Raw genomic sequence first — 24,491 nt, forward strand, 5'->3', positions numbered from 1 at the left:
GAAGCTTGTGCTTAACTGTATTATTCTTCTTGTTTTCAGCACAAGGCAGTGCTACCATGTTAAATCTGTAAACAAACATTTTGACAAGATATCGTGATTAATAACATCCTGATGGATTATCACAGCAAATAGCAGCACCGTTAACTTTTCAGGGACAGAGCCAGTGGTAGCCAGGTCCAAACTGGACCCCCTGAAAAATACTGAAAATGACTATTTGCCCTGTCAGCCCTTAGCTAGCCGTTTCGGCATACTCAATTGCTAAGCTTGTATTAGCATAATTTGATTCATTTTACTACTTTTTACTAATCCTCATGCCAAGGAATATGAAAGTGGCCTCACCATCCTTTTATATTTTTGTATGTGGCCCTCTGTGGAAAAAGTTTGGACACCCCTGGACTAAATGTTCGTCTGTTCCTTTCATTATGGGCCAATCAGAGCAATCAAAAATAAGACGTCGTGGGCACACCAGGCTCCAGAGGGAACTAGCTACAGTAGCTGCTATGGTTGCTAACTATTACTAGTGCTAGTTGGTGAAACAAACTCATGCCAAAGCCGGTCAGTTAAAGACCGGCCTGCCTACAGCAGGGGTGACAAACTCATCAAGTCAGGGGGCCAGATTTGCTCTAATGGGATGTCCTGAGGGACAGACTATTTGTTAGCAACGTCACCACCACCAAACACTTATAAATACACTGCTGATGAATCACAACTTTAACTTAGTGTTATAAACATATACCATTTAATTAACCCCTAATTAAAGTGGGTATTTGCTGTTTTTCTCCCGTTTTTATCCATACCACATTATTGTTTGTTTAAATAGTCAGGATGTATTCTTTTATCTGTAAATGAACTGACACCAGAACTGTGAATTTCATGTTTATTTATTTATGTAACAGAGACAAAACAGAGCAAGCTGTACAGAAAAAAACATATAAGACCTCTGTTTAAAGAAATAGTAAGAAATTATCTTGTAAAAACTGGGCTTGTACCAATACAGAACTGGATGATTTCAGTAACAGAAACCATTTCTGATATTTTTTTCTTTAAAAATCTGGAGCCTTAATGATATCTTTCTATTGAATATCGCTCTAAATCTCTGCTTTTATTACATTAACTATAGAGAAACTGAGAGAAGATGGCATTAGATTCAAAACAAAAGGAAATCATAGTAGAATCAAATAGATTTATTATGAATCTAAGAAACAGTCAAAAAATCGAGGATTTGATACTTTTGTTAAACCATAAAGAATACAAACTGTTTTTAAAATGGCTAATAAAACTAAAGTTATCAACATTTAATCTGAATGCTTTACATGTCTAAGATGAGTCACAACCTCATTTGTATGAGAAGCTTTTGAGTGAGAGCATCTTTCAAAAGGTGCTACATGGATTCCAAACAAAAATATTTGATCAGAAAGATTGTTTGCAGCAGATCCACCGTCAGTCTAACCTGACATGCCAGATGGATGTGTGAAACACATCCATCTGGGAAGGCTTCAATAGTAATTGTTTGAGAAAAGGCAGAGGCTTTGAAAAAACTCGGAGTGTGATTGGATGACTGTTCTGTCTGTAACATCTCTACGGGCCTATAAGAGCAACAAAACACGTGACGTAGCCTCTATCGAGCTGCCGTGCGCAGCTACCGAGGAATAATGAGAAACATGGCGACCACAGACATGTAAGTACTCAACTTTTGCTGTTTTTGAACAGAAAACAACTCACTGCTGTTCTTTGTTCTTCCTTTAAAGAATTGTTGTCAAGTTCTGATAAAACTGACGCTTTAGCAGCATCCACCCTAAGCTCTTCTGCCATAATTGCGCAGGCATCTTGCTGCTGTTTGTTAACGTCACTACTCTGCTGCACCTGAAAGTACTGCCCTTCGTCGCTGATTGATCATGTCACTTTCTAACCGGGCCCAAACGGTTCAGATGGGAGCTTAACAACATGGATTCACCAGTGAAAAACAAGGAAACAGGCGTATCCATCCGCTTTGCAAGGTTACCGTCAGTCACCTTGATACCTGATCTTATGTCTTTTCTTGAAAGCGTCAATATGACAAAGTTGAAGTGTCTCGTACTCCTAACAATACTTGAAACCATCCATTTCACTCTTGGTGAATGTATTGTTGAAGCTGCAAGAGGAATACAGGCAAAGAATCACTGTGGACCAAGCTTGCAAAGCACGTTGAACAAGTATTCCTTACATTTCTGTCATTTCAGGCTCTTAAAGATGGTTAAAATCTTACGAGTATGGCCGATAAGATTGTTTGTAATCACGTGATCCAGAATTCCCATTGGGGAATAGCCATTATGAATGAATGGGAACAGAGGAAATTTTAAAGGTCTACATGGACACGTACGCTGCAATTATCAGACAATTTCAACATATCTTGAATGTGATCATCTAGCCAGATAAAGGGAAACAAGAGCATCGAGGCTTGTACTGAGAAGAGGCTCACTGAGCCATTTAGCTTATAATTGAAACTGTGATGTACTATTAACCGTATAAGCCTTGTGAGGTGAGCGGCCAAGTGATGGTGTAGTTTTCACGAATGATCCTGAGCTACGAGACCCTTTACGTTAGCCACGGTAGCTAGCTCCTGTTTGAGTGCCAGTGCCCTTTCCTCCATCCTTTGCCGTCCTCTAATCCACATTTAAAAAGCTGAACTGGTATCTCATGAAGAGCCATTTAGGAGCCAAACAACCAGCTCTACAGAGCTTAACCAAATGGTCTGGAAAGAGATGGGTGTCCCATCACAATGGAGGGACATCCGCTTTGTGGAAAAGGACCATACATAAGCGTTGTGCGGCACCGCTGGTCCTGGCTTTTATCCGTGTCTTCTTTTTCTGAGGGGTTTGTTTTTTGCACTCTGAATGCTTGGCATAGTCCAGCATTCTGGTAGTGTTTCTCCATGTAGAAATCCCCTCTCGCCCCCCAACAGGAATTCTCCACTGCTTCTTGACGTCATCTGCAAAGAACCTTTATTCCAAAAACCTACAATCTCTTGAACACTTTGCTCTTTTCTTTTCAAACTTTGAGATGCGATCCTGCTACATTTGTGAGTGCTTACGGAGTTACTAAAACCTCGGACATCTTTTATCAAGGAAAACTCGTGTATGTGAGGATTTAATACTAATCAGTTAGGGTCCAAATCTTGACATTTTTGCTCAAGTTTTAAAACTCTAAATTTTGTGTTGAAATGTGCCAAGTGACTGCAGTTTATTAACTTCACTAGTAGCAGCCAACAGCCAAAAATCAGACTCCGCCAATCAGAGGCACTTCTGTGACACTCAAGGATTGTGGGTAATGTAGTGCTGTCGCCTGAGATCACGAATAAACCGTTTTTTTCTTAAACCAGGTCAATAATATACTTGTGTGTGTCTTCTAAAAGACCATTTACCTTCCTTCTCTGAACAGTCTTTTGTTAACTTCACTTCTACCCGCAGTGCTGGATCGAACGTGGAAGTTTCGCACATAAAGGCGATATCAGCCAATTGCTGTGACACTCTAGGATCTTCGACGAAGTAGCGCTGTTGACCGCAACCGCAGATAAACCACGTGAACTAGCAACCTATATATCTTTGATACACCTTTGTTACCCAATTTTAACATTTCCAGGCAGTTTTGGGTGTCCAGGAGGTTACTTTTTATTGCTGAAGTATTGATTTAGGTATCAATATGGTTTGATTTTAGCTAGTATCTTATTGAAATTCAGGACAGCCAGCCAATTTTATTATCTGTTTTTCTTCTGAAGGTGTGCAGATCATGCAAGTTTCTGCAAAGTTGCACAATTTTCACAGTGAAATCGTTACCACAGATGGCAGATTTGTGGTCTTACAATTGCAACCGAGTCGTCTAGTGTGTGCATTCAGAGGATTATATGATAATGATAAAAAACATTTGAATCTGTTGAATGTCTTGTCTGTGGCCAGCCCTTAATTTGGTGCTGAAGACACTCTCGGCATAGAAAACTCCACTCATTTCCAGTTCATTGAATAAAAAATGGAAACACATTCATCTATTGACTCTTCCCATAGCTGCATAGTATTACTTTTCAAATATAGTTATAATTTGTTTCGATAAATTAAATGAATCATGTAGCACCTTTAAAAAGGTCTCAACTCTTCATGACACACCCAGTTTGTTTGTTTTCTCCAAAACCGATGCAACAAAAGTGTGCAATTACAGAGCAGAACAAGGCACAAAAACTGCGGAAGGGAATCCCACTGGTTTGGTGTTTTTTTATGCAAATGACATTACACAGCTTCATCTTTTACACATTTCATTAAAAAGGTTTGGATACCAGTTGAGGATTTTATGATCACTCAGAAAAGGAGCCTTGACTCGGTGTTGAACTTCTTGATTTCTGCTGAAGCTCCTGGTAATGTTTCTACAAAAGAAGAGAGAGAACACAAGCTAGGTAAGGCTGAGTGTGTTTTTGAGTAGTGTTTCTGAAATTTGTGTGTGTGTTTTGTACCTGAAGCTTGTTGAAGTGTTTTTGGCTGCTGCAGTGGAGCTCCTTGGCCGTGTTTTCATTTTTATAGAAAACAGAGCACAGGCTGCAGAAATAACCAGGGACAACAAACTCCTTACCTGTTAAAGATAAAACAGTTAGAGTTAAACAGCTGAGACAAATTTGATTAAAATTGTTGATCCATTTTCAATCAATTGCGACTCACCGAGAGGATTGTTGGGTTTGAATTCTGGCAGTTTGAAGTCTGAAGGAACAGAAGGAGACTGAGATCGAGATCGCTTTGCTTCAGGTCCATCATGCTCCCTCCGTTGTTTACTCACAACTGAACAAGAAAGAGAGAAGTCACTCAGTTAGGTATCGCTTCTTTCTTTTGATCAATGTGTTACTGAGCAAATCTAGAAAAATCCCTTCTTTAAAATAAACTGCTTTTCTTTGTTTTCTCAAAGGGACCCTGCATAATGATGAATGTTTCTTTATAATCCTCTTTTGTGTGTTTGTTATAAAAGAAACGCTGGATCTCTGAGAAATTTTGGGATACCATTGTTGTGCAATACACTCTAGGGAAGGGTGTCAAATGTTGCTATTGCCCTCTTTCTCTCAGTACCTTTCATATCTACTCTGCTCCTTTCTTCCTTCTCTTCTTCTCCTATCTCTGCAGAGGACGCAACCTTGTTTGACTGGCTCGTTGCTTCAGCCTCTGCTGTCCTTTGGGCTTCCAGTTCACCTTCAGTTGTCAGTTTAGTTAAACTTTTGCTCAGCGATGAGGAGGCTTCAAGTGAGGAGGGAGGAAGTTCATCAGTTTGTGCATTTTCTTCTTCGTTCTCCTCTTGTGTGCTTACATTATTCCCTCTGGTAGATTTTCTTACTGTTATCAAAGAAAATGAACAAGCTAAGTGAGTGGAAACAGTAAAAATGGTTAAAAAATAGAGTTGTTTTTCGATTCTCAGTGTGTGGAGATGAGGTTGTAGTTGTGTTTTTGTGTTACCAGGAGTCTGTCTGCCTTTCTTTTTAGGCCTGCCTTTAGTACGAGATGTTGACGTTTCCCCTTTCTCCTCATCTTTCACCTCATCGACGATCACAAAGTTCATACTTTCCTCTGAAAGCAAAGAAAAAACAGATCAGCTTTACATTAGAAACATAACTCTAGGGTAGAAACATTTATAAAACAGCTGAAAGCAGTGTGTTGAGCCTGCTGCGTCTTTCTTCTGCTGAAATTTCAACCAATCAACCTTGGTCAGATAAAATAACTCATGCACCGACAGACTGAGGCTTATTCAACCCAACAAGTCACAAGTTCTTATATCATCCTCCTGGCAGTCTGAATCAATGGTTTTCAAACTTTTTTTTGCCCAAGGCACAGCAAAAATCAAGCTGAAGTCTCAAGGCACACCATATTTGCCTCTTTTACATGAGTTGCAACATGCCCCAACTGCATGCAATGTGGGAGAGCACCCCTAAAAAATGTTTGGTTACAGAGTTGCCTGTTGTAGTATCCTGACGGACTCTGATGGAATGCAGCTCAAGGGCCCAAGGTTTATCCCCAGTCACCCTGTTCCTATTTTCCTCTCTGTTGTTCACATTGAGATGGACAAGTAACAAGGAAAGAGGATGACAAGGCACCAGGAGTGTCCGGCCAGTAGATATTCTTAAGTTTCCTACACTTGTCTCACTCCCAGAACTTGTTAGCTTGTTTTACAAAGTGGAGATTGTGATGCATGGATATCATTTATGAAATGTTACGGTATGATTTGTGCTAACATTTTTACATCTGGAAAACAGTCAATTTACAGGGCAGAGAATTTTATATTTATCAGACTACAGATATGAGCATGCAATGCTACTTTACATGATACAATGCAATGCCTGATGCTTGCATGCAGTAAGGGCATTGGTTATAGTATCTTTAGTTGCTGCATAGTTGTAGTCATAATGTATAGTTAGACGAATTCCTGAGGCAAACCATTTCAGAACCACAGGTCTAAATGAACTTAAAAATGAGCTCAAGCTTTTTGCTGCATGAAAATTAACCCATTTCACTCCATTAAGAGAAAAAAACAATGCACTGTACAAAAAAGCTGTCTTAATTTGGCTAGAAAACAAAGCTTGGATGAAGATATGTCTCAATCAAAGTGCCGCCTAAAATTTTAGTCCTCTCACAAGTAAGACTTCTAAAGCCTTCAAGGGTCCAATTTGAGACTTTAAAGACTTTCATGGATCTGCGGAAACCCTGATTTGACCTTACTTTTTCAAACTGTTGGACCTTGGATGGAACAAAATGTGACTGAAGAAAGACAGGATGTAAAGAGGTCTGAAAAGTGCATCCTCACTGAAGCCCTGGGAGGTCATGCATCCATTTTCATAAGATAATATGTACTTGCATATCAGGCTTTTCCCCCAGTTTAGGTCTTGACCCACCAGTTTTGTACCACTGCTTTAGGTTGCATAGTCAGAAGAAATCTCACCTGTGTCGTCATCATCATGTTTGCGTTTTGCAGATTTTAATGCTGTCTTTCCTTGCGCTTCTCTCTGCGGCTCCTCTTCATCATAGCAAGCTTCATCTAGAGTCACCAGAGTCTGAAAATCAACAAAAGAGATCTTTAAATACGTTTTTTCACAGGAAAGAAACTAAACTTTTGCACGTGTTTCCACCTGGATCTTTACCTCCTGGTTCAGGTCTTCAGCTGATTTGTCTTCCTGGTTTAGACGTTGGTCCTCCAGCTTGCTTTCTTCATCCTGTCCCTCTGCCTCATCTTCTACAAACTCATCCAAAGTGACGAGCGTTTGCGCCTCTCCTTCAGCTGCCTCCTCTTCCAACTCTTGTCCCTCAGGCACCTTTTCATCCTTGGCCTCATCTGCCCCCACCTCATCCAGAGTCACCAGCTCTTGGGAATCAACCTCCCCCTTCTCCTCTTCCCTTCCCCTTTTCTTCCCCCTTCTACTCCCTCCATCATCCTCTCCTCCTTTACTGCTGTTGCTCCGGCTCCTTCGCTCCCTTTCTCTTGTGCTCCTTACTTCCTGTTTAATGGCGAGCTGCTTCTCTTTAGCAGCTTGTCGCTTCCTCAGTTCTTCCTCCTCTGCTGTGTCATCAGGGTAATCCTCTTCCTCGTCGCTAACTTCATCTAAGTTCACCAGAACGCTTGTTGTCTGTTCTTTTTCAGGTGATTTCTCTTCAGTCTCTTTATCGAGTACGACAGTATCACTCTGAGATTTTATCAGGGAGTCTGATTTGGGTGTCCTTTCCTTATCCTGTGGACCAGAACCCTCTAAAATAGATGAATCCTCATTTATCTCCTTCAAATCATCAGCCGTCTGACGAAGACTGCCCACAACCAGTTTTTCAGGTTCTTCACTACATGTGTCTCCGTCTTTTTCAGCTTCCTCTCTAGGAGATTCATCTTTTGTCTTTGATTCATCCTTGGACACCGTCGTCTCTTCTTGAACTGCATCGTCTTCCAGAGAATCGACAATCTGGAACAACGGTTCTTCCTCCTCGTTTTCAGTTACTCCTTTCTCTTCATCTTTGTTTGTAGGAATATTCTCGTCTCTTGCACTCCCAGACTGGTCTGATGGGACTCGATCGTTGTTTGACTCGTCCTCTACAGAATCAAGAATCTCGAAAGTCGACACTTCTTCACTGGCCTCTTTTTCAGACGCTTCTTTGTCAACCTTTCTCGGTGTTGCGTCATCTTTCCTAGTCGATTTGACCTCTTTCTTTGGTCTTCCCCTCTTCCCTTTCCCTCTTGTAGCAGGCTTATCATCATTAATAACCTCTTCCTCCACAGAATCCAGTATTTCATAGGTAGCAGCTTCCTCGCTTCTCTCTTCGATACTCTCCTTTGATGGCGTGATCTCCTGTTGTGCTTTCGCCTCTTTCTTCGGGGTTTTTTCCCTGCTCTTTGACTCTCTGGCAGGAGTTTGTCTCTTTCTTGTTGGTGTTTCCTCTTTCAGAGCCTCCTCAGTGGTTCTGCCCCTTCTTCCTCTGGTTGATCTTGTTGAGATTGCTGGCTCATCACTGGCCATTTCATTCTCAACAGAGTCTAAAACCTTGTATGTTACCTCCTCCGGTTTTTCCTCTTTCTTTCCTCTTGTGCTTCTTCTTCTACCAGTGCTTTCTCTGGCTCTATCTGGTTCTTCAACTTGCTCTTCTTCGACAGAATCTACTATCTCAAACACTATCTCCTCCTTTGTGTCAATCTTTGTCCTTGCCTGGTTTTTCTTAACTGTCTTGGCTTGTTTGCTGGTGAATTCTTCCTCTGTTTCACTTTTGGATGCCTTGCTTGAAGGGCCACCTCTTCTTGAAGGTCTATCGTCTTTTTTGGCAATGGCCTCCCCTCTCTTGGACCTTCGTTGCTTGTTTTCGTTCTCCGTAGTTGTTGCCTGAACTTCCACAGAGTCGATTACTTGATATTCCCCTTCATCTACAGGTATTTTGTCATCTTTGGATGCCTCCACACTGGAAGTTTCAAACTTTTCACCTTCTGCCTGATCATCAATGGAATCCAATATCTCGAAGGCATCTTGCTCACTGTCAGACTCTTTTGTGTCGTCTTTATTTGGCTGGTCCTCATTTGGGGTCTCCCCCTGAAGGTTTCCTGCTTCTTTGGTGGCTTTGCCTTCGACTTCCTTCTCGTCTTGTGTTGTGTTTTTCTCTTCTCCCTTGCTCGTTTGAGTTTCTTTGCCTCCTGTGTCCAACTCTATAGGATTATTCTCTTTATTGATCTCTTGTATTTTATCATCAGATTTATCAGCTACTGGAACTACGTCTTCCTTGGAAGGCTGCTTTAAAGTCAAACAGTCTTCTATGACCAGGCCACTGTCTTCTTGGCTTGTTGCTTCTTCATCTTTGGTTGCACCCTCTCGTAGGAGGGGACTTTCGATGTCCATTTCTCTTTCCCCCTCAGGATGAGCTTTGCCTTCAACTTTGACACCATCCAAGACCTGGCCACCCTCCGATCCAGTTAACTGAAGCGTGGAACTTCCATCTTGACCACCATCTTGCATCTGTTTATCTGTTTGACCGTCAGATGAACTGGCAGTTTGGCGATTATTGCTGTGAACCTCCTCCAACCCCTTTTGTTTGCCGTCTTCTTCCTCCTCTTCTTGGCTTTCCACCTTATCTTTATTTGCATTCAAATCATGCTCCATATCCTGGGTTTGGTTCAAATCTAATCCATGCTCCTGCTGAGGTGGATGCATCTCTCTTGTTGTTTCTATTTTTGTCTCTGACTCAACAGTTTCTGCAGCAGGGCCCAGTGCTGACACCGTGTGGTCAGATGTCACCACTGCACTCTCTGTGTCATCAGCTTCCACTTTCCCCTTCTCTGTATCTAGGGAGGCCTTTTGAGATGCAGTGGAGGCATGTTTTTCTCTTTCACTTGCACTGGATGATTTCACAAGAGATTTTGTGCTGCTATGTTGTGTCTTTTTATCAACAGAGGACAGGGTTGCAGTTGACTTTGGAGGACAGGAGGAGGTGGCCTTACTGGCACTGGAGGAGGATGAGGATTTGGAACTGGATTTGGTGGGTTTAGATGAGTTTTTCAAGTCAGAGCTCGAGTTAGAAGGTCTGGAGCCTTTACTTGACCTAGATGAGGAGGATGAGCTTGTGCTGGTGTGGTCTTTTGAAGACCTTGTTGAGGACTGTTGCCGAGAAGAGGACGCACTAGAGCTTGGCCTTTTTCTTGAGGAATGCCTGGATGAGGAGTGGCGACGAGACTCGGAGCTCTTGTCTTCAGCGTCGTCATAAACTTCATCAACAGTGACAAACTCGTCCTCGTTGAACTGTTCCTCGTCAAAAAGGTAGGCATCAGGGAAGGCCTCAGAGGAGATGTTGTCTTCTGTAAAATCATCGTCTTGACCCTGAAAAGAAAGAAGCAATCACTAAAGTATAAAAGAAAACAATACTGCACTAATCATGGATCTCAATTGGTCACAATTAATGCTGACAGTCCTAAATCTTTGTGGAAATGGCTGGTGGTCCAGAAAGCTGATCTAAAAAAAACATGCAGCTTCTTTTGCTCTGAATTTAAGGTGAAACCTTTATAGGACCCCCTAAGGAAAAAAAATCATATCATTTTTGCAATCAGGATGCAAAATCTTATTAGTAGTCGCCTAGACTGCTTCATAATATTTGATAGCTCCTTGTTCTTGTGATCATCCACATAGTGGTCTGTATTAATGGGTTCTTTAAATGCACCCTAGAATATCAACATCATCCATTTATTTATCAGATTATTGTAATCCTTTTGAAAACCACAGTTTTTAAATCAGTGTCTGGCAAGGTTATTATACTTATTATATCAAACAAAATAACTAAGACCACAATAAAAAAAATCAGTTTAATAAACTGAAATTAAACTGAAATGAGGCTATACTGAAAAAAGGTTAGAAGTAAACTGCATGTTTACAAAACAAACTAAAATAAAACAAAATTTGAAGAAAAACGTTTTTGTTTTAGTCTTTAACATTAGCATACTAACTGACATGAACACACAGGTCTGATTAATGTAAAATTAAGAGGACTTAATACAGCTGTAATGTTAAGCTTTGAGCTGTGTTCAAACATCACAAATAAATAAAATTAACAGTGAGGAGCCTGTTCTCATTTATTTTCAAAAATATATAATTTATTTTACTTTATTTAGTCTTGCTTCTTATAAGTCTCAAGCACCACCTGTTCACCACAGCCTACAGTCTTCACTAAACCACCCCTTACACTCATCCTACCCCTCACACAGTTTGTCCATGTCTATGTGTTCCTGTAAAGCGTCCTTAGGTTTCTTGAAAGGTGCTATATAAATTTAAGATATTATTATTATTATTATAAGTATCTCATGTTACTGAAAAAACAGAAACATAACTGCAACTTATAAAAACTAGATTAAAATAAAGTATGTTTGCACAATAAAAACTAAAAAAAAAAAAAACAAACCAGCAGCAAAATCAAGCTGAAGCTAGACTCAAATTAAAAACAAGAAGTGAAAATTGAATGAAAATAAAAACGAATGAATATTCCAACTTTTTGCACTGGTATCCAGTCCTTGTCATTATGTAAAACAGCCACATGAGGGTGCCAATGTGCATCTCTGTCAAGTACCATAATCATGTCTTCTGCTTGAAAAAGATGTCTGGTCAATAAGAAAGCACCGTATTGGACTTTTTTCCAATAATATTTAAAAACTTAATATATTCAATATTGATACTGATAAACACACAATTGTTTTTATTTTAAAGAAGATGCTATTAAAATGATCTCACTTAATTAAACAGCATTGTGGTTCCCTGAGATTATCCTGGCATGGTGTGTCAGTATACTGATTCTGCTTTAAACTGTCCAAACTTATCTGCACAATACTCTGTCTAAAGATAGTACATCAGCAGATTTTTCCTATCTACAGATATCGATAGCATGCAGATAATACTGTGCAACCCATTTAATAAAGTCATCAAAGTCTAAACACAAAACCTAGTTTACTGTCAGTGTCTTCGCTAAGCTTTAAAGCATTTTAATTTTAGAAGTAAAGACAAGGTTTGTAAATTTCCTTAATTAGATTTCAAACTATGGTACTAGTTACTCTAACACTGCTAACACAAGGCAGTCATGTATTTGTATGAGCTACTTTCCAGAGCAGATTAATGGAGCTTAGTTGAAGTTCAAGCAGAAAGACTGTTTCATTTCCATTCATCCTTTCATTTGATGAGGATAAATATGAATATTGCAATACAAAAAGGTAAATAGGTATTAATAAAATGTATTAATACATACAACAACTAAAAGGCATATTAATATTAATATCAATAACAACAAAACCCTAAAAGCTTTGCCTCAGCGTAGCATTGGTCAGCGTAACATAGTGTTCAGGTCAAGCTCCTTCATGTATCCGGCATCCCTTCAACGCTACTTCCAATAATCTCATCAGTGTCTGGGTTAAGATCCTTGGAAATCTGCTCCTCAGAAGTCTCTTACTCATCTTGTCCTACTCCCATCACCACCACCAGTGTCTAGACTCCATGGGGTGGGGGTGGGGGGTATCCTAGGCTGCTGTCAGCCTCACTACCCCTTAAAGTTTATAAAGACATCACGGTGGAGTCGTAAAAGAATGAACAACATTTCATAATTTCAGAAATTTCCAAACATTTCCAAACTTGTAGAATTAATCATTGTTAAACTCCTATTAAAAGTCTCTCCTGATAGAAATACAAATGTGTTGCTTTTGCAAGTATTTTCAGTTTTTGGACATAGCAAAAAAGATTTTTCAAAGAGAAAAATTTCAAAAATGTTTCTAATTTTAAAAGGTATGCCTGAAATTTGGCCCATGTGGTGCACCCTCCTAATAAACGATTCTGCAACACAAACAAATGCAACAACAGACTGAGATTTATACCAGAACCTCACCTGTCTTTCTACACCCTGAGACCTGCCTTTCTGAACCAGTCTCTGCTGGCCCACTGTCACCGTGATGGCTTTGAGCAAGTCCTTGTCCATCTCCGGGGACATCTCGTCACCACTGATCAAGTCGGATTCAAGGTTTATTATAGTCTCACCAGAATCTTGTAGCCGCTTTTTGAGGCTTTCCACACTGAAATTTAGAACAAAAGGATAGTTAATTTTCAATGGCAGAGTGAAATCATGTGATCTCAAATTAAAAACGAATTGTTTAGCCATCTTTTATTCATTTTATTGTTGGTGAATATGTCCAATTCGTTCAATACATGAATGATGACTGAACCTGACTACAAAATAAGCATGCTTTTGCAGATAAAATATTTACTTTTCTCTCTTAAACTGACAACAATTGATTAAAAGTTATGCACTTACGATTCAAAGTTTTTCACTTTACTCCTGGGGAAAGAAAAATGGCATGGTTCAGGTGTGAGAATGGGTGGAAAAAAATAGCACAAAAACAGATTTTTTTAAAACAGATGCTAACTATTATAGCATAAATTCCTCCTTTTTTCATATGCATAAATTTACAAAGACATTCATACCAAACTGGGTCCTCTCTGAAAGACTTGGTGGAGGGATCATTGTATTTCTCCACCACTTGGGTGACACCGTTGGAGTCAGTCATCTCAATGCATATCTGATTGAGAATGGAAAGGCAAAGAAAATAAGAAGAGAGAAAGCAGCTATTTTTAGAAAAACCCTGTGAGTTAGGTTGTAGTTTTATGAATAACAAGTACACCCAAAACTGTGGAGCACAATAACTAATAAATGGTGACTCGGTTGTGGCTTTTACAAACCCAATCATAATAAAAATGTGCACAGAGATTTCCTGAGATTCTCTGAATGTTTTGATATTATGTAGTATAAAATAGATGGTGGAATATTCAGTCTCTGTTTTACCTTGAGGAAAATTCTTCAAAAACTGCTCCACAATTTTTCAACAAGTTTTCAGAGATGGTGAACCTCTGCACATATTCACTTCTGAGAGACTCTACCTCTCTAAAATGCTCCTTTTTTACCCAGTCATGTCCATGGTTTGTTGCCCATTAACCTAATTAGTTGCAAAATGCTCCTCCGGTTCCATTTCATTAGTCCCACTTTCTTTTCCAGCCTTTTGTGGCTCTGTCCTAACTTTTTTGAGATGTTTTGTTGCCAACAATTTGAAATGAGCTAATAATTTTCCTGAAGTGATAAAACATCTAAGTGTCAACATCTGATTTGTCGTTTATGTTCTATTGTGAATTAAATATGGGTTTATGAGATTTGGAAATCATTGCATTCTGTTTTCCTTTATATATTACACAGTGACCCAACTTTTTTGGAAGTGGGTTGTCAATAAATAAATGGTTAAAAGGTCTGTTTTTTATTCAGGTTTCTAGTCTCTAAGAATGTCATATATGTTAGAACAGCAGGATTATGTTTACCCTGTTCCCCAGAGGCAGGAAGTTGACAAAAGTCGTGATGGACGCCACCATTTCTATGACCAATGTGATGACGTCCAGAGAGACCTCAGAGACCTCCACACACAGCAGACGATCCTCAAGAGACATCGGATCAGGAACTCCCTGCACAGGAAGAAGAATTCAGTCCGGACCACCTCTCAAAAACCAAAAATGATTTGCGCCTACAGAACATTGACAGACTGACATTGATCCAGTTGGAAGCAGGATAAAGGAGGAGCTGGGGTGGAGGAGGGTTGCAAGAGCAGCTCACGGAGAGAGTGCCAGAGGACAGCCAGGCAAGAGCAGTTTAAGTAAGGCAGCATGAGAGCCAATGGGCTACCTTAACTAGCGCTTTATGCTCAATTTGTTGTCAGGACCATGGAAAAACCTTTCACTTAAAACAACATAAACAAAAACGAAACATTACTTACAGCGTTGCTCCACATCATCATGTTTCTGTACATCTTCTCCTGCAAAAAAAAGAGGACATATTTTTAGAGATGCTCTGAAGTTGGATCCATTTCTATTAAATCCTCTTTGCTAAGGTCAGATCACACATTATAGCACGATCATAGCCTGATCAGACGAGCTTCAGTGAATTGTTTACTTTTTCTTTTCAAGAGTCCGTACCTCACTGGATTCTGGATACATGTTTTGCGTGACAAAGTGGACACCAATTTTTTTCCTCTTGAATACAAGTCGCTTGGCAATATGGGCTTGGACAAACTCACAGCACATGGCCCAATCAGCAAAGTACACAAAGGCCTGGAGATGAAAATGGGAGAAGCAATGACTGTCAATTAATGTAAAGTAAAATAAACTTTTTTTCCATGAATGTTGAGCTTTTAATAATCAAAGTCATACCCTCCTCTGCAGCGGTAAAACTGTCACATTGTAGTACAGGGATTGAAGGTTCTGTTTGGTGAAATACGGCCAAACCATCCTCGCCACATCCTCATGCTTGTAGTTTCCTTCTGGCAAACCGGTCAACATGATCGTTGGACACAGCGAACCCTGACGGGTCGCCTTCTAGATAAACAAAATCACCAGCCAAGGTTACATTTTGTGCTATGACACTTTAAATCCATTTATCACAGTTCATTGTAATCAAACATTTAAGATTTATATTGGAACGTATTGTGGTAATCAGGGTTAGCTGTATACATGGGCTTGCACATTTTTTACAGAGCTGGCTTTTAACTAAAGTTCGAAACTGCAATTCTGAGCTTTTTCAATGACAGAAATCTGTAAGACGATTTTGTAGCAAGTGCACCCAGGAAGCTTGTATTACAGATGTGGCATTTGTATGAATCAGTTTAGGACTAGAGCAGAGAAGATGAAGAGCAGACGCACAGACACTGTGCACTGAAAATGCAGAGCTTTTCGGAGAGCCTCAGCTTGTTAACAAAGACTACAGTCTACATTGCTTTTCACTCACTTCAATGGTAGACGGACTAACATTAAAAAAGATTAGCTTAGTATTAGCTTCCTTTTCCTGTTCCTTCACTGTGTGCTGGCCGTGACAGTTTTTAACGGCTTTTCAACATCAGTATGTTAAATAAAAGCACTTGGTGGAACTAGTGATTCAATGTTTGGTAAATTACTTGTTAACAAATTAACTTGTTTAGTTAATCAACACCAAGAGAACCAAGAGAAGATGTTCTGAAGGTATTACAGGAGTAACAGGCAAAAATCAGAAAAACAAAGTATTGCAAAATGCCTTCAACAAAAAAACAAAACAATAAAACAAGAGACATTTGTAAATTATTTTAAATTCTATCATCCATTAATGTGAAATATGTGCATAAAATTAATTCCATTTCAATTAAAACTGTAGCAATTTGTGAGATTAACGCTGGAGTCCAAGTGATGTCTAACCTCCGGAGACCTGAGCTTTTGTTTTAGGGTGCATTTGTAGTTTCTCCCCTACTTTTTTGGGATAAGAAGGGTTGAATAAGTTAAATATAAACCTTGACTTTGAACAGGAAATTCTTTGAATTATTCCTTTCAAAAATCCAAACAAATTCCCCAAAATTTCATTAAAAATTACTCAAAATTCCGGTGAAAATTTTTAAACATATTTAAAAGTAGCCCATAAATAATACCCCAAAATTTCTCGAAATGTTTATGTGATACTTTATCATAAGACCCAAATATTCCAATAAAAATTTCCCCCAAAATGGCATGAATAAACTAAAAAAAACCTAAAAAGATCAACAAATATATTCCCCAAAATTCCATGGTTAAGACCAAAATATCCAACCATGAACGTTCTTGAAAATATCAAAACACAACCTGCCCCCAAATTCCAATTCCATTTCCCAAAAATTTACAAATACATTTCTCCATAGTATACAAACTTATCCCTCAAATTTTCATGAAAATACTTGACAATTTCCAAGCAAACTCCCCAAAATGTCCAAAGAGCAAATTCTCCCATTATTTTAGGCAAATTACTTAAACTTCAATGGACATTCTGAACAAGTATTTTTAAAAAAAGGAAGATAATTTTATGTTGTAGGAATGCCAAAATGAAATGTCCCCATATGTGCATGCAGGATCTTAAAATAAACGTCTGCAGAGGACTCTTCTGAATGTCCACAGCTGTGTGCAACTATGTTTCAACCACCTCAAGGGACAGTGGGGCGAGTCTCTGGCACCTTTATTTCGGGGTTCTTGGACAAAAAAGTTTGGGAACCCTTGGCTTGGGCAAAGAATCTAACCTCCAATTTATTTTGGGTAATGTCAAGATCAGAATCGGGCTTACCTCAATGGAAAACGTCCCTATGACAGTCTTGAACACTAGAAGATAGAAGTGAAAACAAAAAACAGATCACCTTACTCGTGTGCTTACTCAGCAGCCACAAAACCTACAGGATGATAAAGAAAGATAAAGAATCTCTCTTACTTGGGATGACGAACCAAGGAGAAATGGTCGGGAACACAAAGGGACTATTTCTCAAGCTGATCCAAAATGGTGAAGGGCTGATCTGTGGAAGAAAAACTTTCACTCCTGGCAACGTTGCCCCTTCAACAAGATCGTCCCTGTCCAGGAGAGTGTCGTTGGGAAATTGTGGTGCTGCACGGATAAAGGAAAAAATAAATTCAAGCTGGGATGAATGCATTTTTGCTCTATTCTATGGGCAGTTTCCAGTTCAACGGCCAATGTGAGACCTCAAAGACAGATCCTCACCAGGGGGTATATGGCAGCCGGTTGGTATTTTCAGCCTCTGGATTCTGTAGCTAGGGGGTTGTTTCAGAAGACTGTACCAAACTCCCAGCCAATCAGCATCACGACAAGTCTTGAACTCAATAAATACCTGAAACACATTCATACACATACAGAACATGATTATCAACAACTAGGAGTTTTCTTTGTTACTGGTTTAATCAGTGTAATCATATCAGGATGCTTCTACCTTGTTGAGGAGAGGAAGGAAGTTCTTGACAGAGCCGTGCCTCTCTAAAACCTCTCTGAGGTCCCTGGTCTCACTGGGTGAGATGTCTCTGATGAGAATGACCCCATCTCTGTCCCCCTTCATGCGCTGAATCAAGAAAAGGAAGTCAACATTCAAATGAACAGTTTAACAGGGGAAAGAGATTTAGAAGTGAAAACTAAAAAAAATTAAAGCTGAGGTTTTGCTTGACTTACGTATTTGACCAGCTCCATCAGGGATTTATAAAACCGGAACTACAACAGAAACAGCAAAGCAGACAGAGATAAGGCGCAACAATATAATTCTCCAATGCAATCTTCAGAGTTTATGTGCATTTGTATAGATATTGCTGGAAAAAGATCAAATAAGTCAGAAATTATTTACAGGAAGGTTATTTATTATTTGGGGTTTTCTGTATTATAGATAAGACTGGGGCAGGCCTCCTACTCTGCTGTATGGAGTTCCCCAGGGTTCCGTCCTTAGACCAGGCCTTCTCCTCAGTCAGTTTCAGTAGGAGCAAGACCACCCATAAGTGTGAATAAAAAGGGGAGAGTGTTCTGAAGCCGAGCCAAACTGGGGGCCCATGGGGGTCAGCAAAAGTTGTGATAACCATATTTAATTTTTAACCTAAATAATAACCACTCTTATCGAAGCAACATTCTTTTTTAATTATTTAAGCTGTAGTACAAAATAACCTTTTTCAAAATTATTTTTGTATATTTTTGTATAATTATCCCTTTAATTAAACATAATTACCTTTATATTATATTATTAACAGTGTGGATGGACACAATTATTAGGAAAGTAATTTCAGACTTTATAGCTAGGCCATGATGTGTACATATGCCAGGATGCCAGAAAATAAAATAGAAGAAACTGAGATAACTTTTTTTGGATACATAGTGAATACATGTGAAAAGAGAAAACAAGAGGGTAAAAAAATAATGCATAAATGGGTTAAAATGTGCAAAAAATGGACAAAAAGTGGCAAAAAATAGCTAAATTAGGCAAACAGCTGCAAAAGATGTTGCAGAAAAGTGTTTCTTTTTTTAATGACAGAAATGCATGAAAAGGGGCTAAAAACTAGATAAAAGTGGCAAAAAAGTAGGGGGGAAATGGGTGAAAATTGGCAAAAAAAAAATTGGATGAAAGTTGCATAAACAGGCAAAAAATGGCAAAAAGTTGATGAAAAAATGGGTGAAAAAATAGGCAAGAAATTGCAAATATGGGCAAAAAGCTGTTAAGAAGTTGCAGGAATGGGTAAAAAAGGGACAATAATTGAATAAAGGAGGTAAAAGATGGGCAAAAAAAGCAAAAATTGGTTAAAATGGCAAAAAATTTGGCAATAACAGCTTGAAAAGAGGTAAAAAAAAAATCAAGTACCACAAATAAATAATTCCAACATCAGAACAGAACCCAACAATAGCCTGACACACTTTCCAGCTCCAAAATGAAGTCACAGAGTGCTAGCACTAACGCCACTGATCCAGCACAACTGCATTGATATCATCAAAACACCAAAAGTGGGGAGGGCCCATCCTCTGGGTTTTTCAGGGGTACAGCCTATTCTGTGGGCGGGCCTGAGTGTGAGACAGTAGTTTTGTGTTTAACTGTCCCGTTTGGGGAGCCTGAGCATATCCCAGCCTTTATAACTGTATTATTTCCCTCTTTAACCATAATCCCACCTGTCGGAAAGGAAGGTTCTGCTTTTGTAGGGTTTCCCAGGAATTAAGACAAATGAATGATGATGATAAAAAACAATTAAAAAAGAACTGAAAAGTATTCAATGTAAGAATGTCAGTGAAAAGCTCACCGGACTCATTGAAATAACGTCGTCCATCGGATGGAAACTGAGTTTGGACTCCTTTAACAAAATGGGATCTTTTTTGGAGGCTCTTAATATGTCGCTCACTTTTCCTGTTGACGGCATTTGGACAAAAGCCTGAGAAAACAAAAAAACAAACAAATCAACACAGTTATTTGTGTTTATCTATTTTTATTTGTGTCTAGAGAACTTTCTTTTGTTGACTAAACTGGGGGCATTCTGAATTAAAGAATTCTTTACAAACAAGGTGAGTTTCTCCACAGAAATGCTAAAACCAGCTTTTATTGAAAAGCACAAACCTGAAGTTTAACGATACTGTGTTTTTGTTTCTCGTGACATATTACAAGAAAAAATTCTTTTGATTCTATGAGATTCACGTGCACGATGGTAGCGCAGCACTCAAAAAGGGAGAGACATCTGGCTGCAGACCTCTATGGTGGGGCAGTTTGGGCTCATGTGTTGCAGACCTCTACATTGGGACAACCTCGACCGTGAGACAGGAAGTGATAACAATAATAATAACAATAAATCAATTTACCTTGACATTAAACCCTACAAAACAGGTACAAAGACCCAGGTCAATCTTTAAATTTGTGCTTTTAAAACAAGCTCTAAAACAACTGTGACATCATGACAAGACAAACACAACCTGCTATTATCTGTAACTATAGCCATGACTTATCCTGCATCTACGAAGAGAAGGCCAATGTGAACAAAGCAGCTGTGGCCATGACTGGAAAGTACCAAGAAATCAGACAGGGCTGAAAAGGGACAAACACGTCTACTCTCTCACTAATTATTCATTATTTATTCATACAATTGTGAAAAAATAGCCAGTTACTGTAACCTCTGACAGGAAGTGGATAATATACGTCATTCTGGTTCCAGCTCCAGCTCCAGTATGTCTAGGTCGCCCCCTATAGAGGTCTGCTGCCAGATCCTCTTGTAAAGAGGCAGTTTTAAAACCCCTATAATCCAGAATTACTCACTTAAAGGTGCATCACTGTTTTCTTTAGATGCAGTTCACTTTAAATGAGGGGGAGAAGTTGATGGAAAATTATTAATGCCAGCTTAGTCTGCCACTGAACTTGCCACTTGCAATGCACAATAAAAGGTGGTGAATTATCAACTGCGTTGGGCCAGTGTGTGATGGGAAAAATAGGTATTAAAAGTGCCTCTATCCCCCAGATTTTATGGTATCTGAGCAACAACCACATGATTTTTTATCCAAAGCAACAAGAGAATTGCACCCGGGTGTCATTTTACAGAAGTCTTATCTTAAAATATCAAAATCTCACATATGTGTATGAATTTAGAAAAAAGAAATAAGTGCTAAAAAAGTGCATACCAAGCAGGCCTGAGGAACAACATAGATGTTGTGGTCTTTGTGTTGATACCCAAAAGGAGTGAGGAGCTCGACAATGTCATCCTCCGTGTAGCAGCCTTCCTCATAAGCCGGCAGCCAGGTGATGAGCATCTGAAACAACAAAGACACAAGAGGAGAGAGGTGATATCACGAAGGAGAGGAAACATCACCACACATGCTGTCGCTGCAATGAGAGATGACTGTTGTCTTCAGAAAACATGTTCTTGATAATATAAACTACTTTGACAAGAGTGGGGGACGGTGCTAAACCAAGTCGAGCTTACTACTTCTTTGGATTGAGTTTGTTGTTCATCCTAAAGCTGTGCAATATTTTAAAAAATTAAACAATAGATCGATGTACCTTCAAATGAGATTTAGGATAAGACCAGAACCTTAAAAGCATTAATTTATCTGAAATTATTTGTCTAAATGGAGAATACTACTTTTTAAATTTCATATAGGGACTTTTATATAATTAATAGAACTCAAATGATATTTATGTACTGTATGCTTAAAACAACAGTGTAAAAGAAAGTCCTGGACACAAAACATTGGGCAGTTTTTCAGTTTTATCTTTCAAAAGCTGTAAACCAACTCTTGCATACAGTCTAAATCGTGCAAATCAATGACAGCATTTGAGATAGTGGGTAGAATTGAGACCATGCTCACTTTGGAGGAATATTTGGCTGTAAACTAGTTTCTGTACATTTAATGCCACTTATAAAAATAATGGGAGATTTTATGGTATGGACAAGAGGAATGTCCTACAATTTAGACACTGTTTTAAAGAACCCAGCGTAGCGCCGGTGTTTCGATTAGCATATTCATTTTTGAGTGGCGGTAGATTTGAAACTGGAGATAGATCAATCATTCTTTTTGCATATAACATCTGGGGAGTTACACTAACATTTCACATGTTCACCATGTTTCAGAGTGCTTTTTTGTTGTTTTTTGTTTTTTTACAAAAACACTCAGACTCGAACGCAAAGCTTTCAAACCAATTACATCCCCAGATGATGAGTCCAACTACTCATCTACCTCAATTGTTTTCACAGGTTACAAAATTGACTATATCTCAAAAAGCAAGTGATGTACAGACTCCAAATAAATTTCCTGTGGTTCCAAGGGATATTGTGCAACTTTTTTACATTTACAAATTTGAGGGATCCAACTGTGCAATTTCTGTATTTTGAAATATATGTAAACATACAAAAACGATTTTCATTTTTTTAGGTTTATTATACTTTTAAGCAATTTATTGTAGTAGTTAAGACATAAATCAATACATATTATTAAAACTTGAAGTATAAGGGTTATATTGATGTAAAGCAAATAAAAATACTCTATAGTAAAAAAAATAAATTGCACTATAGTATGTAAAAATGTAAGAACATGTCCTGGCGGACTTACACAATGGTAGGTTTTAAAGGGTTAAGAGTTTAGGCAATTTTTGAAAACTAAAAGCAAAGAAAAAAACACCCAATATTAGGTTTCTTACAACTTCTGTTCCTACGGCAATGGTTAAACTTTGATTTTACAAGAATCATATCAGAATATCTAAACAATTTCTTGTTTCTTTACCAAATTAGTTTTATTGAGGTTCTGTCTAGGTATGATTCTTGATCTGCACTGTATATGGACAAAAATATATTTAAATTCAGGTGTTCATCCCTGCTTGATACTCCACAGTCAACTGTAAGTGATATTATTAGAAAGTGGAGGCGTTTAGGAACAACGGCAACTCAGCCACAAAGCGGAAGACAGCAAAACTCACCAACGCTCTGCTGATTCCACAGCTAAAGACGTCTGAGCTTCCACTGGCATTAATCTAAGCACAAAAAGCTGCAGTGGGAGTTTCATGGTTTCCAATCATACTGGATACTGGACTGTGGAGCAGTGGTGTTTCGCACCAGCGAAACATTTTCAAGAACCTCAATCAAGTCCAGTAGCCCTCTTGAGGGAGATTTGGATTCACTGAATGTGAAAACCTTTGAGCAGGGGTCATCAAGTACATCTGCACAAGGGCCAGATTTAGTCTCAACAGAAACCCTGGGGGCCGGACTTTCACATAAACAAAAATTAAATCAATATTTTGATCTGATCAATTTATTATTGCAGCAGTATTTGTATTTTCTTTCAGAGAAGGGGTGATTTAGTATCAGAATCAACCCCTTTTCACTACTTTGCCAGGCTATTTCTGCTATGTTTTCGCCACTTTTAACCCATTTTTGATACTTTTTGCCTCTTTAACTCAATTTTTTTCAATTCTTTAGCCCTTTTTATACCATTTTCCTGCATGTTTTATCTTCTTTGTGCCACTCTTTTATCCATTTTTGCCATTTTTCCTTCTATTCTTGCCATTTTTGACCAATTTTTTGATACCTTTTGCCCCTTGTTTCCTCTTTAGCCATTTTTGCCACGTTTTAACCTCTTTTCACCACCTTTTCTGCCAATTTTTGTCCCTCTGTGCCACTCCCCATTATCACCCATTATTTTTGTAACACTTTTGCCAGCGTCACCCCTTTTTTAAAATATCTAATAAGTATGAATGAAAAGTACATTTCAGTAAAAAAAAAAAAAAAGATAAAATGTGAAGTGTGATGGAAAGATCCATATTAAGGTGTGTGCTCGTTCTTCTTGAGGGTACTGTCAGACTTCTCCTTCCCCTTCTTCGCACCAGCAAGCAGCCTCAGCACCAAGTACAAGGCCGAATCCATATTAGGCTTCGTGCTCATTTAACTTGTTTGTTTCTTTATAATGTTGCTTAAGATGAATTACAACCAAGGTCTAGACTGTTGATTTATGAGGTAAATTGTTCCAAAGTGAAGAACACTTTGGACTTGACCTGTTCTCACCCTTTTCAGCACTCACAGAGGAAGCTGCATGACAAGGAGGGGGGCAGTTTTCATAGCTTTTACTCTGTATCTTACTTTGCAGAAGTGGGGTGCAGGAAGAGAGGGAAAAATAGCGCCAAACTTCAAGGTTAGCATCTGCATAGATGTAACTTAGCCTATGAGAGGTTATGAATAAGTACTGCAGATGTATTGTATTGTAAGATATTCAATGTTTTATTCATGTTTATTCATGCTTGAAAATTAACAAAACGGGACTGCAGCCTGGCGGGACTCTCCCTTCGACCGTCTTATGTGATTGTTATTGTGAGACTCCTCTTCTTGAAAGAATATCTTTTCAATAAATCTCATGTTAAAAGACATCTCTGACTTGAGCTCTCTTTGTTATTCTGAGTCCAAGAGAAAATTGCCAAGACAGAAGTCATTCTAAAACTAATATAATATTAATTGTTTGTGGGATGGATTTAACAGCTGCAGACATTTAAAGCCATAGGATACTCTTAAAACCACAACATCTTCTTTTCTTCCTTTTCTGAATTTAATGATCTTTCGGGGGGCTGGACAGGAAGCTTTTGGGGGCCTGATATGGACGCTGGGCTGCCAGTTGATGATCAGTGCCTTAGAAGAATTTTTTTAAATTGGTGTCACA

General features: G+C 38.8%; 1 protein-coding gene across 4 annotated transcripts in view; it reads right to left on the reverse strand.

Moving 5' to 3' along the window:
* Positions 1-1,971: 1,971 nt before the first annotated feature.
* The window catches only part of LOC121504624, a 52,200-nt gene continuing 29,680 nt past the window's right edge, over positions 1,972-24,491 (reverse strand). For all 4 annotated transcript variants that reach the window (XM_041779579.1, XM_041779578.1, XM_041779576.1 and 1 more), the window contains 21 exons: positions 20,973-21,101; positions 19,613-19,741; positions 18,015-18,053; positions 17,782-17,907; positions 17,556-17,682; positions 17,271-17,441; positions 17,130-17,164; positions 15,227-15,391; positions 14,993-15,127; positions 14,794-14,832; positions 14,345-14,485; positions 13,463-13,557; positions 13,293-13,316; positions 12,870-13,053; positions 7,136-10,333; positions 6,937-7,048; positions 5,460-5,570; positions 5,079-5,339; positions 4,680-4,796; positions 4,478-4,593; positions 1,972-4,390 (listed from right to left, as the gene is read on the reverse strand). In XM_041779579.1, the coding sequence (XP_041635513.1) occupies positions 4,322-4,390; positions 4,478-4,593; positions 4,680-4,796; positions 5,079-5,339; positions 5,460-5,570; positions 6,937-7,048; positions 7,136-10,333; positions 12,870-13,053; positions 13,293-13,316; positions 13,463-13,557; positions 14,345-14,485; positions 14,794-14,832; positions 14,993-15,127; positions 15,227-15,391; positions 17,130-17,164; positions 17,271-17,441; positions 17,556-17,682; positions 17,782-17,907; positions 18,015-18,053; positions 19,613-19,741; positions 20,973-21,101 (5,523 nt within the window). In that variant the 3' untranslated portion in view covers positions 1,972-4,321. The remainder of the gene's footprint in view (positions 4,391-4,477; positions 4,594-4,679; positions 4,797-5,078; positions 5,340-5,459; positions 5,571-6,936; positions 7,049-7,135; positions 10,334-12,869; positions 13,054-13,292; positions 13,317-13,462; positions 13,558-14,344; positions 14,486-14,793; positions 14,833-14,992; positions 15,128-15,226; positions 15,392-17,129; positions 17,165-17,270; positions 17,442-17,555; positions 17,683-17,781; positions 17,908-18,014; positions 18,054-19,612; positions 19,742-20,972; positions 21,102-24,491) is intronic.

This window comes from Cheilinus undulatus, linkage group 22 (genome assembly GCF_018320785.1).
Source record: "Cheilinus undulatus linkage group 22, ASM1832078v1, whole genome shotgun sequence".
In the NCBI taxonomy this organism is placed as follows: domain Eukaryota; kingdom Metazoa; phylum Chordata; class Actinopteri; order Labriformes; family Labridae; genus Cheilinus; species Cheilinus undulatus.